This window comes from Pezoporus flaviventris, unplaced genomic scaffold (assembly GCF_033815535.1).
Source record: "Pezoporus flaviventris isolate CSIRO_AGI_PZ_B2104156 unplaced genomic scaffold, CSIRO_AGI_Pfla_v1 ptg000002l, whole genome shotgun sequence".
NCBI lineage: Eukaryota > Metazoa > Chordata > Aves > Psittaciformes > Psittacidae > Pezoporus > Pezoporus flaviventris.
This window is the reverse complement of record NW_026892550.1, coordinates 78,233,616-78,248,324: the sequence shown is the minus strand read 5'-3', so window position 1 is coordinate 78,248,324 and position 14,709 is coordinate 78,233,616. Positions and strand designations below refer to the sequence as shown.

General features: G+C 37.2%; 1 protein-coding gene across 4 annotated transcripts in view; it reads left to right on the top strand.

Moving 5' to 3' along the window:
* The window catches only part of BCAT1 (branched chain amino acid transaminase 1), a 67,110-nt gene extending 57,299 nt beyond the window's left edge, over positions 1 to 9,811 (top strand). For all 4 annotated transcript variants that reach the window (XM_061444399.1, XM_061444401.1, XM_061444400.1 and 1 more), the window contains 3 exons: positions 542 to 682; positions 1,856 to 1,930; positions 7,459 to 9,811. In XM_061444399.1, coding sequence (XP_061300383.1) covers positions 542 to 682; positions 1,856 to 1,930; positions 7,459 to 7,500 — 258 coding nt within the window. In that variant the 3' untranslated portion in view covers positions 7,501 to 9,811. The remainder of the gene's footprint in view (positions 1 to 541; positions 683 to 1,855; positions 1,931 to 7,458) is intronic.
* The last annotated feature ends 4,898 nt before the right edge of the window (positions 9,812 to 14,709 follow it).

Sequence of the window (14,709 nt, the reverse complement as noted above, 5' to 3'; positions counted from 1 at the left end):
TGTAGTACAGTAATTTTTTATGTGACAGCTGTGTGCAGGCTACAGTGTGAAATTTTACCAGGGATTAAAGAAATCTATCACATGTAGTTGGCATTGGAGGTGGAATTAACAGAATGTATTTTGCTTAGGAATTGTCTGAGAGTGGGATCAAAGCTCTTTTGACATAATTGAGTAATTTTTGTATGAACTCTAGCATGCTTGAGACTGTAAGTAGTCAGATCCTGTGTCACATAAACCATGACAAATTCTGCTGTGTTATGCCTTAATGCAATATTGATATTCTGTACCAAATCAGAGGGGAGTGCCACTTACTCATCAGCATTATATCTGGCAAAGTACTGGCTTCCTCAGAGGTGATTGTTTTGATTAGAATCTATCTTATGTGCTACTGGAAGGTTTGAAAAGATCACAGGATCATAGCCAAAACTTGACTGAATGCCATGAGGCTAATAGTCCTATTAGAGATGTTTCAACATGGAAAACAAAAGTATAAGCCATTTGTAAAGTTTTACAATTTTTATGGTTGATTCTTCTCATGCAGGGAGAATTCAAAGTGTCTGAACGATACATCACTATGAGTGACTTGACAGCTGCCTTGGAAGAGGACAGAGTAAAGGAGATGTTTGGTGCTGGAACAGCCTGTATTGTATGTCCTATCTCTAAAATTTTATATAAAGGCAAGGTAAGAAAATGTGTTTTACTCCCCCTTTTTTTTCCTTTTCCTTTCCTCTTCTCTTCCCTCCCAGCTCCTGCCTCTCCTCTCCTTCTTCAGAATTTTATCATAATTAACTGCAGCTTAATTAAAAAACAGATAGAAAAGGAATGCTGCCAGAGGCTCCTGGAAAGATGAACAGTGTCAGTATTTTGTTTCCCAAATGAGTTACTGCTATATTATCAGAAGAGAACTTTCCCTCTTCTAGGGTATTTTTAAGAGTTAAATTTTTTTAATTTTTTTTTTTTGTGGGTGAGGAGAAGTTCCCATCTCCAAGCCTGTTTGAAAATACAGAAAAATACACTCTCATCTGTTTCTTTTATTGAACATTTAATTTTCAAAGCTAAGGCACCTGGGAAGGATGAGGAGAGGTGACTTTCACAAGGAACCAAATTTCTGAACCACTGCATTCTTTCCTTCTCAACTTCATCTCTTCTTCACCCCTCATTGCAGGGAACCCAGCTCTAATGGAAGAGCTGGAGGTTCAGTAGAGTACACAGCTTCTTTTATGGGAGATTTCTCCTGCACAGGTGGAATTTTACAGGCATTCAGACTGTTAAGCTGACTTGATGCTATTTAGCCAGCACAAAGTTAGTTCAGAAGGCTGGATTATTGCAACTGCATGTATGGATGTGCTTTGTTCATTAAACATGAGAAGTACAGTACATATCTGTTAGATGATACTTCTTGAATTAATAAGGCAGAATAAATGTATTGATATTATCAGGTGCTAAGATATGAGAGATATCAAGGTGCTTAGTCATAAGTACTATAAATGTACCTGTTGTGTTTCTACACAATATACTTTGAAATTAAATACTGTGTATGGAGTTGCTACTCTTGCCTGTACAACATACCCCCCCCATTTTGGACAGATCTACTGGAAAGCTTAGATTAGCCTTTATTTAAAAACAGCACAATTCAACTAATCTGTGTTATCACTGGGTCAGCATGCCCTCCTATAAAAAAACATTACAACAACCCTTGCCTACTTGTAAGGAAGGCTGGAAAACTTGATAAATATTTATTCAAATTATTGACATTTATTTAAATTCTTGGTGACCCTAAGGTATTCATATATATAAAGCTATTTTTACATATTATTCTCTCTCTTCCTCCCCTCCCTTCTTTATTCTGTGTCAGCACTTGCACATTCCAACTATGGAGAACGGACCTCAGTTAACAACCCGTTTCCTGAATAAGCTGAGTGATATCCAGGTAAACTGCTTCCTCTTCTTTAACCAGATAAAATAATAAAAGGTGGACATTTGAAAACATTGGAAAATAGCCTTTTTAATACTGCTGCTGTAGGCACCATTATGTAATAATGTAGGCTCTTTAGTTTGGTGTGGTTATTCTATTGATTTTACATTTTTTCCCTTGAGAAAATATGATACAGATGGAGAGTAATGTATTACTCTCCTATTCATCTTGGAAGCTGGATGAGAGTTGTAAGATATCATTCTTGTCACTGAAATCCAGTACTGTGTTCTAGGTTTCTTTTTAAGGGAAAAATAGCATTATGAAGCATCTTAATAATCACGATCACAAATGAATATAGGCTGATTACTAAAGAGATGGGTAAAGTAGTAAGCACTCACTGGGCACAGCCAACTTCTGTTTCTCAGCATCTTTCCAATTGCATGGTCACTTGTTCTTAAAATAGTTCCTTCCTCTGTGATTTGCTAAATATCAAAGTCTATTTGGAATATGTGCTTGACCTCCATGTCCGGGCATAGGAGTCAATACCCTTTCAGGTGAAGTCAATGAACAGCACTTTGTGGCCCTTCTTGGTTTAGTTGCCTGCTTTCTTTTCTTTATTTAGCATAGTTTAGGATGTGGGGGATTTGGGGATAAGAGTAGGTCTTGGCAAGTTAGTCTCCTTTCTTTAAGATCTGATAGCAGCTGCTTGTCATTATTATGATTTTTTCAAATCAAGTCTGATGGTTACTGTTCTACATTCTTAGCTTTTGGCTCAAGATGGTCTTAGATTTGCTGCTAAAATTTTCATCTTCTTGCCAGTAAGCCCTGAACTAAGAATATTCTTAAAGATTGTGAGATGTACTGCACTACACAGCAATTCTGAATCCCACCAAATAATCAGACCTTTTAAAGAAAGAATCCTGAAGTTGATTTATTTTTTTTTTAAATTCCTATTTTACAGGCCCTTTACTAGTGTGTAGAAATAATTTGACACAGGGTACTTCTGATGAGACCCCAGACAAAAACTACTCGTGAATTGCAGTCTGATGTCATACGTTGACTCATCCACAATACCATGATAAGCACATTCACTTATGCAACATTATTTTTCAATATTTTATGCTATATTGTAGTCCAAGTTTAAATCCATTGCTACTCACTGAGTTTTTCTCATTGCTTAATTAAAGTAGGGTGAAGCAGTCTTAGACAAGGAGAAGTCAGGCCATCTGATATTTCACTGTTCCTCTGTACTCTTCATTCTCTACATATTTTTACCTGTCACAGCTGCTGGTCTCCAGAATAGCTACTTCTCCCACCACTACCACCCCCTTTCTCCCCCTGAGGCTTGTAGTTCAAATGATGCAGCAGGACCAGCTGACTGTTCTTTACTAGGAAGATGACATTATCTCTTGTTCTTTAGAATGGTATTGGACATTTCTGAGTGCAGCCTGGGGAGGAAAGAATTCCTAATAGTCTGGTATTTTCTGTTAGTAGCTGAGACAGCTTTCATTGGGGCAAAAAGAGACACTCTCCCATAATAATTCTGTTGTTTCAGCTGGTGCGAACCATAGCAGGTCCTTCTCTTCAAACAGTAGGACTGAGAACTAGGAAGAAGCAAAGGCACCTTTGGTTCTAGATTTTATTATTAGTTGAGGGGAAGGAGGGGCTTAGTATGCCATGTTCCCAGCTCAGTTACGTGAAACATTTTTATCATCTTACTGTATGAGTATACACAGTAGTCTTCTCCAGAATCCCACCACATACCACAGTTTTAGTTCATCTTTCTCATCCCAAGTGCCTGATGCACCTATCTAAAACAATAACTGGTGTTCATCACTTTTTTTGTTGTTGTCATATGTCCAAATTTACTACACGCTTTTCATTGTGATACACACTGACCACTGTTTCCATAGATCTATACTCTGCATTAAAGCCATCTTGTTAGTATGTCAAATATCTATCTCCAGTGGCTAAAAGCACTTGTGTAACTCTTGTGTTACCTTCTGCTGTCAGGACAATGCTTTTGCAATATGTGTTAGGGTCTTCAATAATTCACTATCAGTTTGAGTCTCCACTGATCCCTTCTAATTGCAGTCATAGAACAGCCTGGCATCAGAAAGAGTTGAGGCCAGTTTTAGCACCTTGTTGTGTGTTATATGTAGGAATAGGTAATGCCTTAGCAGTTTGTGTCATGAGACAATCAATTGCCTTCTTTGGAAGAATGGCTTGTGAAATCCAGAATTCTATTTCAGAAGACAACACTGGAGTATGTGTATTTCTCCCTTGGCCAAAAGATAGTGAATGTATTATTAAGAAAAATTTATCCAGCCTGCTTCCTGAGGCTTCTTTCCATGCCCTGCCTGATCACCCTACTTTTTCATCCCCAACCAAGGCTCAGGTGGAAGCTGCAAAAGTGTGAATTACTTCTAACCACTGTCTTGGACCTTTTCACTTTACAACTTTTCACCTTACAACAATATGGACCTTTTTGACTTTCAACTATGTATATACAGTGTGTTCAGTAGTTACATACCAAGAGTAAATCCATCACTCCTGGAAAGTGCTGGACTATTATGTACATATGTACTTCTAGGTTTTCTTCCTTCTTTAAAAGAGCCTTTAGAGTTAGAACTTTTCTTGGTTAAAAACATGATTTTAAGGAGGATGATGGTTGCTTCCGCTTTCAAAGTCAAGTAGTGGTTGCTGATTATGTTTCCGCACTTTTCTATCTGTGGAAAGATGAGCTTATATCCAAATGGACCCCAGGTTGCCGAACAGAAAACAATGCTGCAACACAAAAAAATAGAATATGTAATGTTCTTAAAATGTCAGGGGAGTTTTCAGGATTTTTCACAAAGATATTTTATATATTCTACTGGGCGGGGTTGGTGGAATAAAATCTCTTATCTCTTTGCAGTATCATTGGAGTGTTGTCATTTGGACAGTCTTAGCCTCCTATTCTAGAGAATCTTCAAGTTTTGAAGAATAAGATGCAACGGAAATTACAGCCAAACACGGCTTTGGTCTCTGTGCTGTGCTGTTGCCTCAACTAGGGCGGTGTACCTATTTCACATTGAACAATGAACAGCTGTAAAAAAGTAAAAATTCTCACTACGCACATTATCCTGCAGTTGAACCTGTGACCAAGAGGTGCAGGGCTCCATATCCGGTGTCACTGTAGTGATTCGCTTAAGTACAATACATGGTTTGTTAACATTTTCAGTTTATCTTCATTATTGTGTTTCCAAGCCTGTTTTCATGCTGCTCATTGTTCTTTTCGGAGTCTTATGTGTTCAACAGGATTTCTTTGGATTGGAACAGTTGTTCAGTGGAACCAGAGCTAGAGTGACAAATTAGAAAATCATGGGCAGAACTGATTCCATTTCTCATGCCAATTGAGAGAGACAGTAGTAGTACTGGGATATACATTTCCCTTCCTATCACTGAGTGGAAATCATCTGTACGAAAGGCTGATAACAACTTTAGATTAAATAATTTACGTTGTATACAGTAATGGTGTGCTTATGAATGAGTTAATGAATTAGTCATAGTACACTGTCTTCTGTAACTGCTTGAGTTAGCAGATTTAGAGATAAGATTCATTTCTCTGGGAATACACTCACTGAAATACCACTGGGATACCATGCTTTGAGAATAAACAAGATTTTGCTATACCCTTTAAAGTGTAGATCAGGATGCAACTTGGAAGGGATGAATGGAAGGCAAGATATATTGTTTATACTACATGGTATGAAACACATTTTAACATTGCAGTCAAGACAGCAGTGAACAGATATTTAGACAAAACCCTTATCTTTCTCAAAGTTTTACAGTCTGGGTAGGCTGGGAGAAAACAACCAGGGAAGGAGAAAGTATGTCTTAATTTTTACAAAGCAGGACCTGTGGGGAGGGAAGTGAGGGATGGGACTGATTAGCCTGAGGTCACAAATTCTTCGACAAAATCAGAAAAGGAAGCTAAACCAGCTCTTATTTCTGGAATGAAAACACTTGATTGTGGTATGACATCTTCATTCTCCTTTTAATTCTGGAAGCAGGTTCAAATGGCAACTCAGACTGGCCCTTGCAATTTCTAGTCAACATCAAAGCATGGGATGACAATGTTACCTAAAGCCAGCAAAACTTACAAATAATTCCCTGTCTTTGCCTGCTTTCTTATTTGGGGAAATGGGGATGCCACCTTTTCTCTGAAAAGCAGTGATTGTTATTTTTATTTTCTTTCCCTTTGCCTCCATCTTCAACAGAACTCTCACATGAGGGTAATCCAGTTCTTTGTGGTTAAACTAATGCTAATGATACATCTGCTTTTCTGTGGGTAGAAGTCCCAAGGCAACCACACTGGCATCTGGGAATGCTGGGAATCCTTAGAACAAGTAATTTGTCCAAGGTCCTATGTAGCAACATACCAGTGTTTAGTCAAACACCTTGCAAATTACAGGACAGGAGCAGCAGTACTAGTAATAAAAAAGAAAAAGCAGATGTGACATATGAAAGTCATTTAGAGGCTTTACCTGCTGGAGTAAAGAGTAAAACACAAGCACACTAAACATAATTTTTCTTGTGGATCTAGAAGTGTATTTTCATGGCTTATTCTGATTTGGAGCTACTGTCTTTTCCGTGCTTTAATGTCCTTTTATCTCCTTTCCTGCCAATGCAGGACCTGGATTGGAGTAGCTTCCTTTTATCCTCTCTGGAGAAATAACCATCAACTGATCTTTTCAGCCTACATAAAGCATCTAAGCATCTAAACAGTGTTTTCAAACTCCCTGAACATGGTGCTATGAGGGAAAGGGCTCCCAACTTTCATTTACTGCTAGTCTGTCCACTTCTACTTTATTTATATACTTGAGCCCTATGTACATATTTGGGGCACTCTGGAGCATTGTCTACAGGCCTGGTGACAAGGAGCTTTAGAACACGGAGCCAGTTTAACAAATGAAAGCGCTGCCTTGAGACTGTATCATCCCCTGAAAGGGATACAGCTCCATGTGTTAGGTTGCCTTTGCTTCTGCCTGGTGATCCTGCTGGTCTGCATATAGAAAGACTACTTGTTTTATTTGTGTTAGAATTTTCTCTAATTGTACTCTGTGGTATTTGTGACGGGTTTTATTTCACATTCAATCAGAAAGCTGTAATAAAAAGCCACCTTAAAAATAAAATGAAATAAACCCAAATGTGTTAATTTATTAGAGCTTGGGTGGGGACGTACTTATGAATGGATTAATGAACTGACCTCACAGTAACTGTATTAAATTGATGGAAAGCTTTAGTGAAGCAGAACTATTCTGTACCATCTCTAGTGAGTATCAGTATCGCTCCTTCCTAGTCTTTATTGGAAGATGGATAAAGCTTCAAGGTACCTTTAGGTTTTGCTCAACTCTAAGACAGAAGTAAAGGCATAAGAAATAATGCAAACTACCATGGGTGGTGAATATTACACTTTCTGAGGATAAAGAGAAGAAGTTATCAATTATACACATCTACTTTTAACTTCTATTCTTAAACTCCATTTTTCTTTGTTTCAGTATGGAAGAGAAGACAGCGACTGGGCAGTGTTGGTGTCATGAAGGTGGAAGAGTTCAGACCCTCCAGACAGAGCAGACATGAATAATGATAACTTCTGTAGCTGTCTGTGCATAGCATAGTTCCTGTATCAGTTTGCTCCCAGGAGGATTGTTTCCACAATCCAGCGAATGTGAACGCAATCATTTTGATTTCTACTGTAATCCTGTTGGTAAACACCTGTCTTGGTAGAGGTGCTAAATGTTAGCAATAGAACTTTCCTAATGTTTTTCTTAGAGCCTCCTTGTGTCTTATATACAGTCTGAAAACTTGTAAAATGCTCTTCAACTGCTCTTCAGTTTGGTTTGTTTTGATTGCCATCATCAGCAGAGCACCTTGCCATATAACACAAAGATGCCTGTTAGCTGGGCACTGACATTATTCTGCCTTTTGCTCTGTATTTGGGAAATAAGTTTAGCCATATGTTCTTTCCTTTTGTACTCTACTTGTGTGGAGTTCATGAGTTCACATAGACCTCTTGATCCCTTCATGCATACTTTGTCAAATGACAGCTCTGTCCTCCAGGCCCAAATTCTCTGAGTTGATCATGCTTGCAATATGCTCCCTGTTGACCTACTGCCTTTCCCTCCATGGGGATATGCAGTGGCTGCTTGGGCAGTGCGTACCTCTTCAGTGGTTGAATACATCCTTCTTTGAATGGCTGGGTCAGGCCCTGCAGAGACAAGAGTGACTATGTCTGGCCTAGCACAGAGCTGGGCACCACAGACACTCCAAATGAGTGTCTAGAAAATAAGATTAGAGAAGTGTGGCTGTGAAAGTCGAAGAACTCCTTCACAGCAACCAAACCTTTGGCTTGAGGAATTTCTTTCATCATCCAGTTACGTAATTTAGATCAGCAAAATGTTTTTCTTGTCCCCTTTACCAATCACTGTGAAATGCATCTAGCTTCCATTGACACAGGTGTACTTTAATAGAGCCTTCCTATTAAGGAGCAAGCTATGTTATCAACAGAAAATATTTAGCATAAGAAGGAAAAAGATTTTATTTAAACCCTGGTTTCATTCTGATGAAGTATATACTACTTCATGTAGCACTACTTTCTCACATACAGTCTTGATACTATTTGGAAGCAATATCGAGCATGTAGCTGGGGAAATTACTTCTGCAAATATTCACTAACAGTCATACCGTAATATTTATTAGTTTTCTCTTTTTGCACACAGCTTTGTTGAACAGCTTTAAGATATCTCTTGCCAAAAAGAATCACCATGTTCTGTATCAATGTTCCAAAGTGCTACTTCAGTGTAAAACTGGTGGAACTTTATTGACACTAATGGTAAGAGGTAAAAGTGAAACATTTATTGCCCTAGTTTGCAGTAGAGATGCACCTGGATTAAGGGAAATATCTAGCACTTTATTTTTTTTAAGACCCAACAGTATCTCTCTCATGCTTTATAAGTCCTCTGCAGTTACTGACATTTATTAACACAGTTTAAAAAGACATACTATTATTTCTAATAGACCATCCATGCCTTACACAACTGCTAAAATGTAGCCTTATGGCTTTTCTGTTCATTTTTGGTCAGATTTTAAAAACAAGTCCTACTTAGCCATGACTTTCTTTTGCTCCCTCAAATCATGCCTTTTACTACCTTTCACTGCAGTTCAATCTAATATTTTAATGAAGAACAGTTGAAGGTTCTCTCTGACAATGTAACCATTGTTAAAACTTGTATAGTTTTCTCTTTAGGATACAACTGCAAGCACAAAATATTATTTCACTTATAGTAGCAATAGTATTGTGTGTTGGCTTTTCTGACCATTTGAAACTGTATTGTGTGCTGGTCTTTGTTCAGTACCTTACTATCTGTTATAAACTGCTGGTATCTTTAATTAAATGGGTGGAAAAATTAACATGGGGAATATGTCAAGATGCAGTGTGAGGTAGAGAGTTTTATCCAATGAGAGACAAGTCATAACTAAAGAGTGCCTTTAACTAGAGTGTGGCATGAAGCTCTCTAAAGATTATAGAATGAGCAACCCCAGGTGGCTTGCTTTTACTGAACTATATAATACATCCCCTTGTGTTCCTCTTAGATTTAGCAGCAAATGAGAAGTGGAAATATCTAACTTAAGATGTATGGCAAAGTAGTTGTATCATACCTTAACAGTTCAGGATGTTGATAGAGTTGGTAGGTAACATATCAAAAATCTCCTTGAAGGCATTGATATACTAGCAGTAATCTGTTTACCAATCAGAATGAATAAGGACCAGAATTATTTTACTGTGGTGTAAACCTAAACATCATGTAAAACTCTTCATAAATTGGATTCAAGTAATTTTATGTAAGGAGACTAGGTGGTTTCATTTGTTGTTGTTTGCACTGTTTCCTGCATCGACCCGAGAGACACCTTTCCTTTTAATGAACATTTTAAGCTGATGGACACTTCAAAATGATGTGAGTTGAAACTGAAATGACCCACAGAAATGCTTAGATTTTTCTAGCAAACATGTAGTGTCTTAACTTGTACGTTAACCATTGTCTTTAACATCTTAGTTAAATAGTATCCAGGTGAATAGGTTCTAGATTTTAAACTTTAAAAACTAAATAAGGGAGCTGACAGGTCAGTATAATACAGGAAATTCTGGTATTGCATGCTGTCCTACCCTGCATTCTACCACTGCTTTTTTATCCTGTTAACCAAAGGAAAGAAATAATATGTGTAAATAATAGTGAGTGTTTGGTATTACACTCCCCTATTTTTGCCTGTAAAATTTAGGAGAGAACTATGGTATTCCCTAAGCTAATAACAGTTTGTAAAAGAACATCTGCACATCTTTTCTCCATGTGCCCTGTTGGTTTAATTGCCACAGATTTACATAGAAAAAGTATGGTACATCATAACTAGGCAATTATCCATTCTTCATCACTTAGTTATGGCTCTGTTAATTGATCATTTAAGACATAAGATAGTCTAGCATTATGAGAATTTGAGACTATTCAAAAAAATCAACAAATTAATATTGTTGTGTGATATTTGCATAATTGGCTGCAATTATTTAATGTTTAATTGGGTTGATCAAATGAGATTCAGCCTTTCACATGCTTATGTTTTACAAACACTGCTACTTTAAAATGATAATAACAAACTCCAATTTTTTTTGTGGTCTTTCTTCTCCCCTTCATTCTTTTAATGATTATTTTCAGTACTGAGCATGTCTTTAATTTTCAGTTGAGTGAACATGATTCATGTGTAGGAAAAGTCCTTCAGATGAGAGAACTTTTCATGAAACTGGCATTTCATACAAGCTGTTCTGATACCAAAACTTATGGCTTCAGCAACTGGTATTACTTAACTAGATTCTTAACTGCAATAAGGGCAAATTCACTGAGAACTTACAGTGACAGGATCTGGTGAGAATGCTAATAAAGCTTCCTGCTTAGGGTAGATAATCTCATCAGTCCATAGAAGTGTAAAGCAAACATTATTTCTTCTGGGATATAGAAGGGAAGTCTGATAAGACAAAAGCAAGATAGTGAGAGGTCTCTGTGCCCAGCCATTGTTTACACCTGTTCAACTATCTCAAGCTAAAAAGCAGTTGACCTTCTTTTCCTAGATAAACTCTTATTTAGGGTTTACCTAATTGAAAGAGATATCATTAATCCCCTCCTGTATGCTTACTTTCTACTTATTTTCCCTTGGGCATGAGGAACTGTGATATGGTTAAATGTGATATTTGAAAGGTTCATTTGGAGTGCAAGTTATTTGAAATGTCTAATACATGGTCTTCCAAGGAGGTAGACTGAAAAACAGCTGGAACTGATGTCATGGATGCCTCTTTAGAGGAGGAACCCTTTTGAATTCAGTGGCCTCTGTCTGTTGATAGTGCCTTGCCATGAAATAGAATAAGGAGATGGTAGCACAGCCTGCCAGACTACATATGGCACATTGTCTCTCTCTGCATGGGGTTCATCCTACTGATGGTAAACTTTAATGTTCTAGTGGCAGGCTTGTATACTGAGAGGTGGGCAGGTGTAAATGATGGCTGAGTGTGCCCTGAGGTGGGCTGCCTTTCTTTGCCTTCCACACAGACTTGCAGCCCCTTTTCCTCAGCCTCCTATGATGATGCCACTTCATTTCCTATCTAAAAGTGACTATTAAAGCAAATTTTGCTTTGTGTTTTGCTTTCAGCATTAGTGATAGTTAAAAAAAAGAAAGGCATTTTGATCATCTTGCAGGTGTTCAGGGGTCAGAATTGCACTTTATCACCTGCACATGTAATGCCTGAACAGACTGACTGCCACTGACTTTGTGACCCTGGGCAAGTTATCTAACGTCTTTGTAAGTGCAGAGTAGTAGTACTACCACTTTTACCACTTTTAACTCCAATCCAGATTTTTACATGAAAGTTATTTTACTGGAGATCAAATCTTTCCCGAAAGCTTTTTAAGCAGCACGGAAAGATGCTGTGTAGCGTCCAATATTTGAAGCATTGCTTTAGAGTGGCAGTATCTTGATTATGCAGAAGAAAAATGTTATTCAAATAAGAAATATATTTAAGGTTTTCTGTATAAACCTATAAACAAGTAAAATACATAGTTCAGAATAAAAAGTAGCATACAGAAAAATCTTGAAATGAGAATTCACCTTCACCTCTCATACAGAGCTATCTTATTTTAAAGTGATGTGCTTAAAGGAAGTATTGTACCTCTTGATGTAGAGGCATTAGATTACAACTATTCTAGAGGTATGCTTTGTCATGCAGCACTGAGACAGACCTCTATCAATCTTGAATACTGTTTTTCTGAACTGCAGTATTTAGTAGTTAAGAAGTGTCAGAGTTGTGTTTTACTGCATTTTGTCACTATCCTCAAGATTTGGACAAATAATTTGTAGGTCCTAAATTATTTAAGCTAAGTAACTTCTTAATAAGTATTTGTAGATTTAGTCATAATAGCAAAATAGAGTATTGGTATTGCACTAGTGAGAAATACTGTTGTAGCAATCCTTCTGTCCATGCCTTCCTTTAAACATGATCATTATTAGTGGGAATTCCAGGATATTTCCTCTGACTATGCAAGAATCTGACTGCCATCTGCAGCACACTTGGTAAATATATCCCCAGCTCCGTAAACAAAGCTAACTTAGCTATTACCTTCAGGTACATTAGGGCTTAGCAGGTAGAGAACAATACTGAACTAGAATAGTCAATCCTTAGATTTGGAATAAAATTTTAGAATTAGTAGCTCAGATTCTTATTAACCACACTAGTAGGGTAAACCACACCCAAATTTACTAAAAATAAAGGTGTTTAAATTTACTAGTAGTAATAGCATGGGTAGATCCTCATGTCTCTCTCTGAACATGAATTTATACTCTTTGGTTATCTTAAAACTCAGTTTATTGTGTCTGGTTTTTACCATTTTTACCACAGTCCTGAATTTTTTATCTTAAAAAAAAAAAAAAATCTTAAAGTTCATGTTCATAGGAAGATCTTAAGGAGATTTTAAGACCTTGATATAGAATTTTAAAGTCTTTAAAATATCTGCTGGAGAAAGTTAAGGTAAAAAAAAAAAAAAAAGACAACAACTTTGTGGAAGTTATTAACTACAGTGTTCTAAATGATTTTCCAGTACTGGTCAGTTTTGTTTTTTACCAAAGAGGTAAGCAGGGAATAGTAGATAAAGTAAGTGTAGTGCTTTTATTCTAAGCAAGAGTTGGGAAAGTTTCTAAGAGCTGGTTCTCTTAATAATGCTAACTCTTGATAGGGTCTGATTCTGTGATGCTTGGAACAGTCATTTAAGTGTGAGATGGAGGAACTCAGAAGTTATCTCAGGCGGTACTATCTTGCAGGAACAGTTTTTCTTTCATTTTATGATCAAAGTGATCAAGATAGGAATATGGAATCTGTTAAATTTTGCACTTTCATTTTGGAATTCTGATATAGTATTACTGAGCTATTATTAGTAGGTTATGGGAAGAAAGCAAACATTCTTTATGTAATCAGCTTCTTCCTGTATGCCAAATGCCCTCTTCATTGTGATTTGGTCACCGCTGGAATTGTGGCCTCTTCAGGTGAAATAACAGGGTTTTTTTCCTCTACTGTACCCTAGTGCACTCTTGGGTTTTTATGAAGTACTAAATACCTGCAGCAAATGCCAGAGCAAAGTCTTCTGTTTCCAGAACAGGCATGCTAATGAATGAGGGTAAAATTACCCATCAAGACAGGAGGTCAGTCTCATTCAGTCCAAAAGGGAGACTACCCAGGTATACCAAATGTCTTTCAGGATAGTAAATTATTATTGCTATTTAAGAATGCTCTTATTCAGTTGCTTAAATACCTACATCTGTGCCTACATTTTCATAATTTGTGCCCTAGTATATTAACTGAAAGCTGCAACACACTTATTTGTCATGAAACAATAAAATATTAGATGGGAACAAACAAGTAATGCTCCAGATCATCTAATAGTGAGAGACTGTTTTCTACAGGTCAGTGGCCCATTCTGTTCCCATGATTTATACTTATTTCTAATGGCCCAGTAGTTGACTAGAACTGCAAGTAGGAGACAAATATATAATTAACTCTATTCCATAGTAGAGGATGTTGACAGAATGAATCTATTCCCTTCATCTCCTGGGGAGATGGCTTGGACTTTAGCTTGGCCACTACAGTAGAGAGTGATAGGGTGTAAAAGGTTCTTTGCCATGATGGAGACAAGCAAGAGTTTTATCTGAAGCTATTTGCAAACAATTTCTGTCAAAGCAGTCAATTTGGAAAGACAGATGTCCCAGTCTACCGGACCTTCAAAGTATTTAGAAGGGTACAGTAGTAGTTACTGGGATCATAGCATGTAAGCAGTGGGAAATTAGCAACTTAAAGAGGGAGAAGTAAACACCTCTGAAGGGTCTCTGTTTTCTCAAATGTTAAAGTTAACTGCATACTTTACAAGGATCTGAGCATATAAAACCAGTAAAAGACAGATGTGTGAAAAAATACTGGATAAACTAAAGGAAACTCTACCTCATTCTTCTCTAAAGGTTTTGTAGAAGCACAATTAAGAGCTCCTAATGGCATTGTTATGTATGGACCATCTGGCATGAAAGAAACACTTTATATTTGTATGTCTATAAATCCTGTAATAACTGTATTTTGCTGGCAGTAGAAACAGTCTATACTATTTGCAGTTTCCCTCATCAAATCTGTAATTATGCAATGTTTCTGTCTCCAATAAAGGAATTTAATGGGC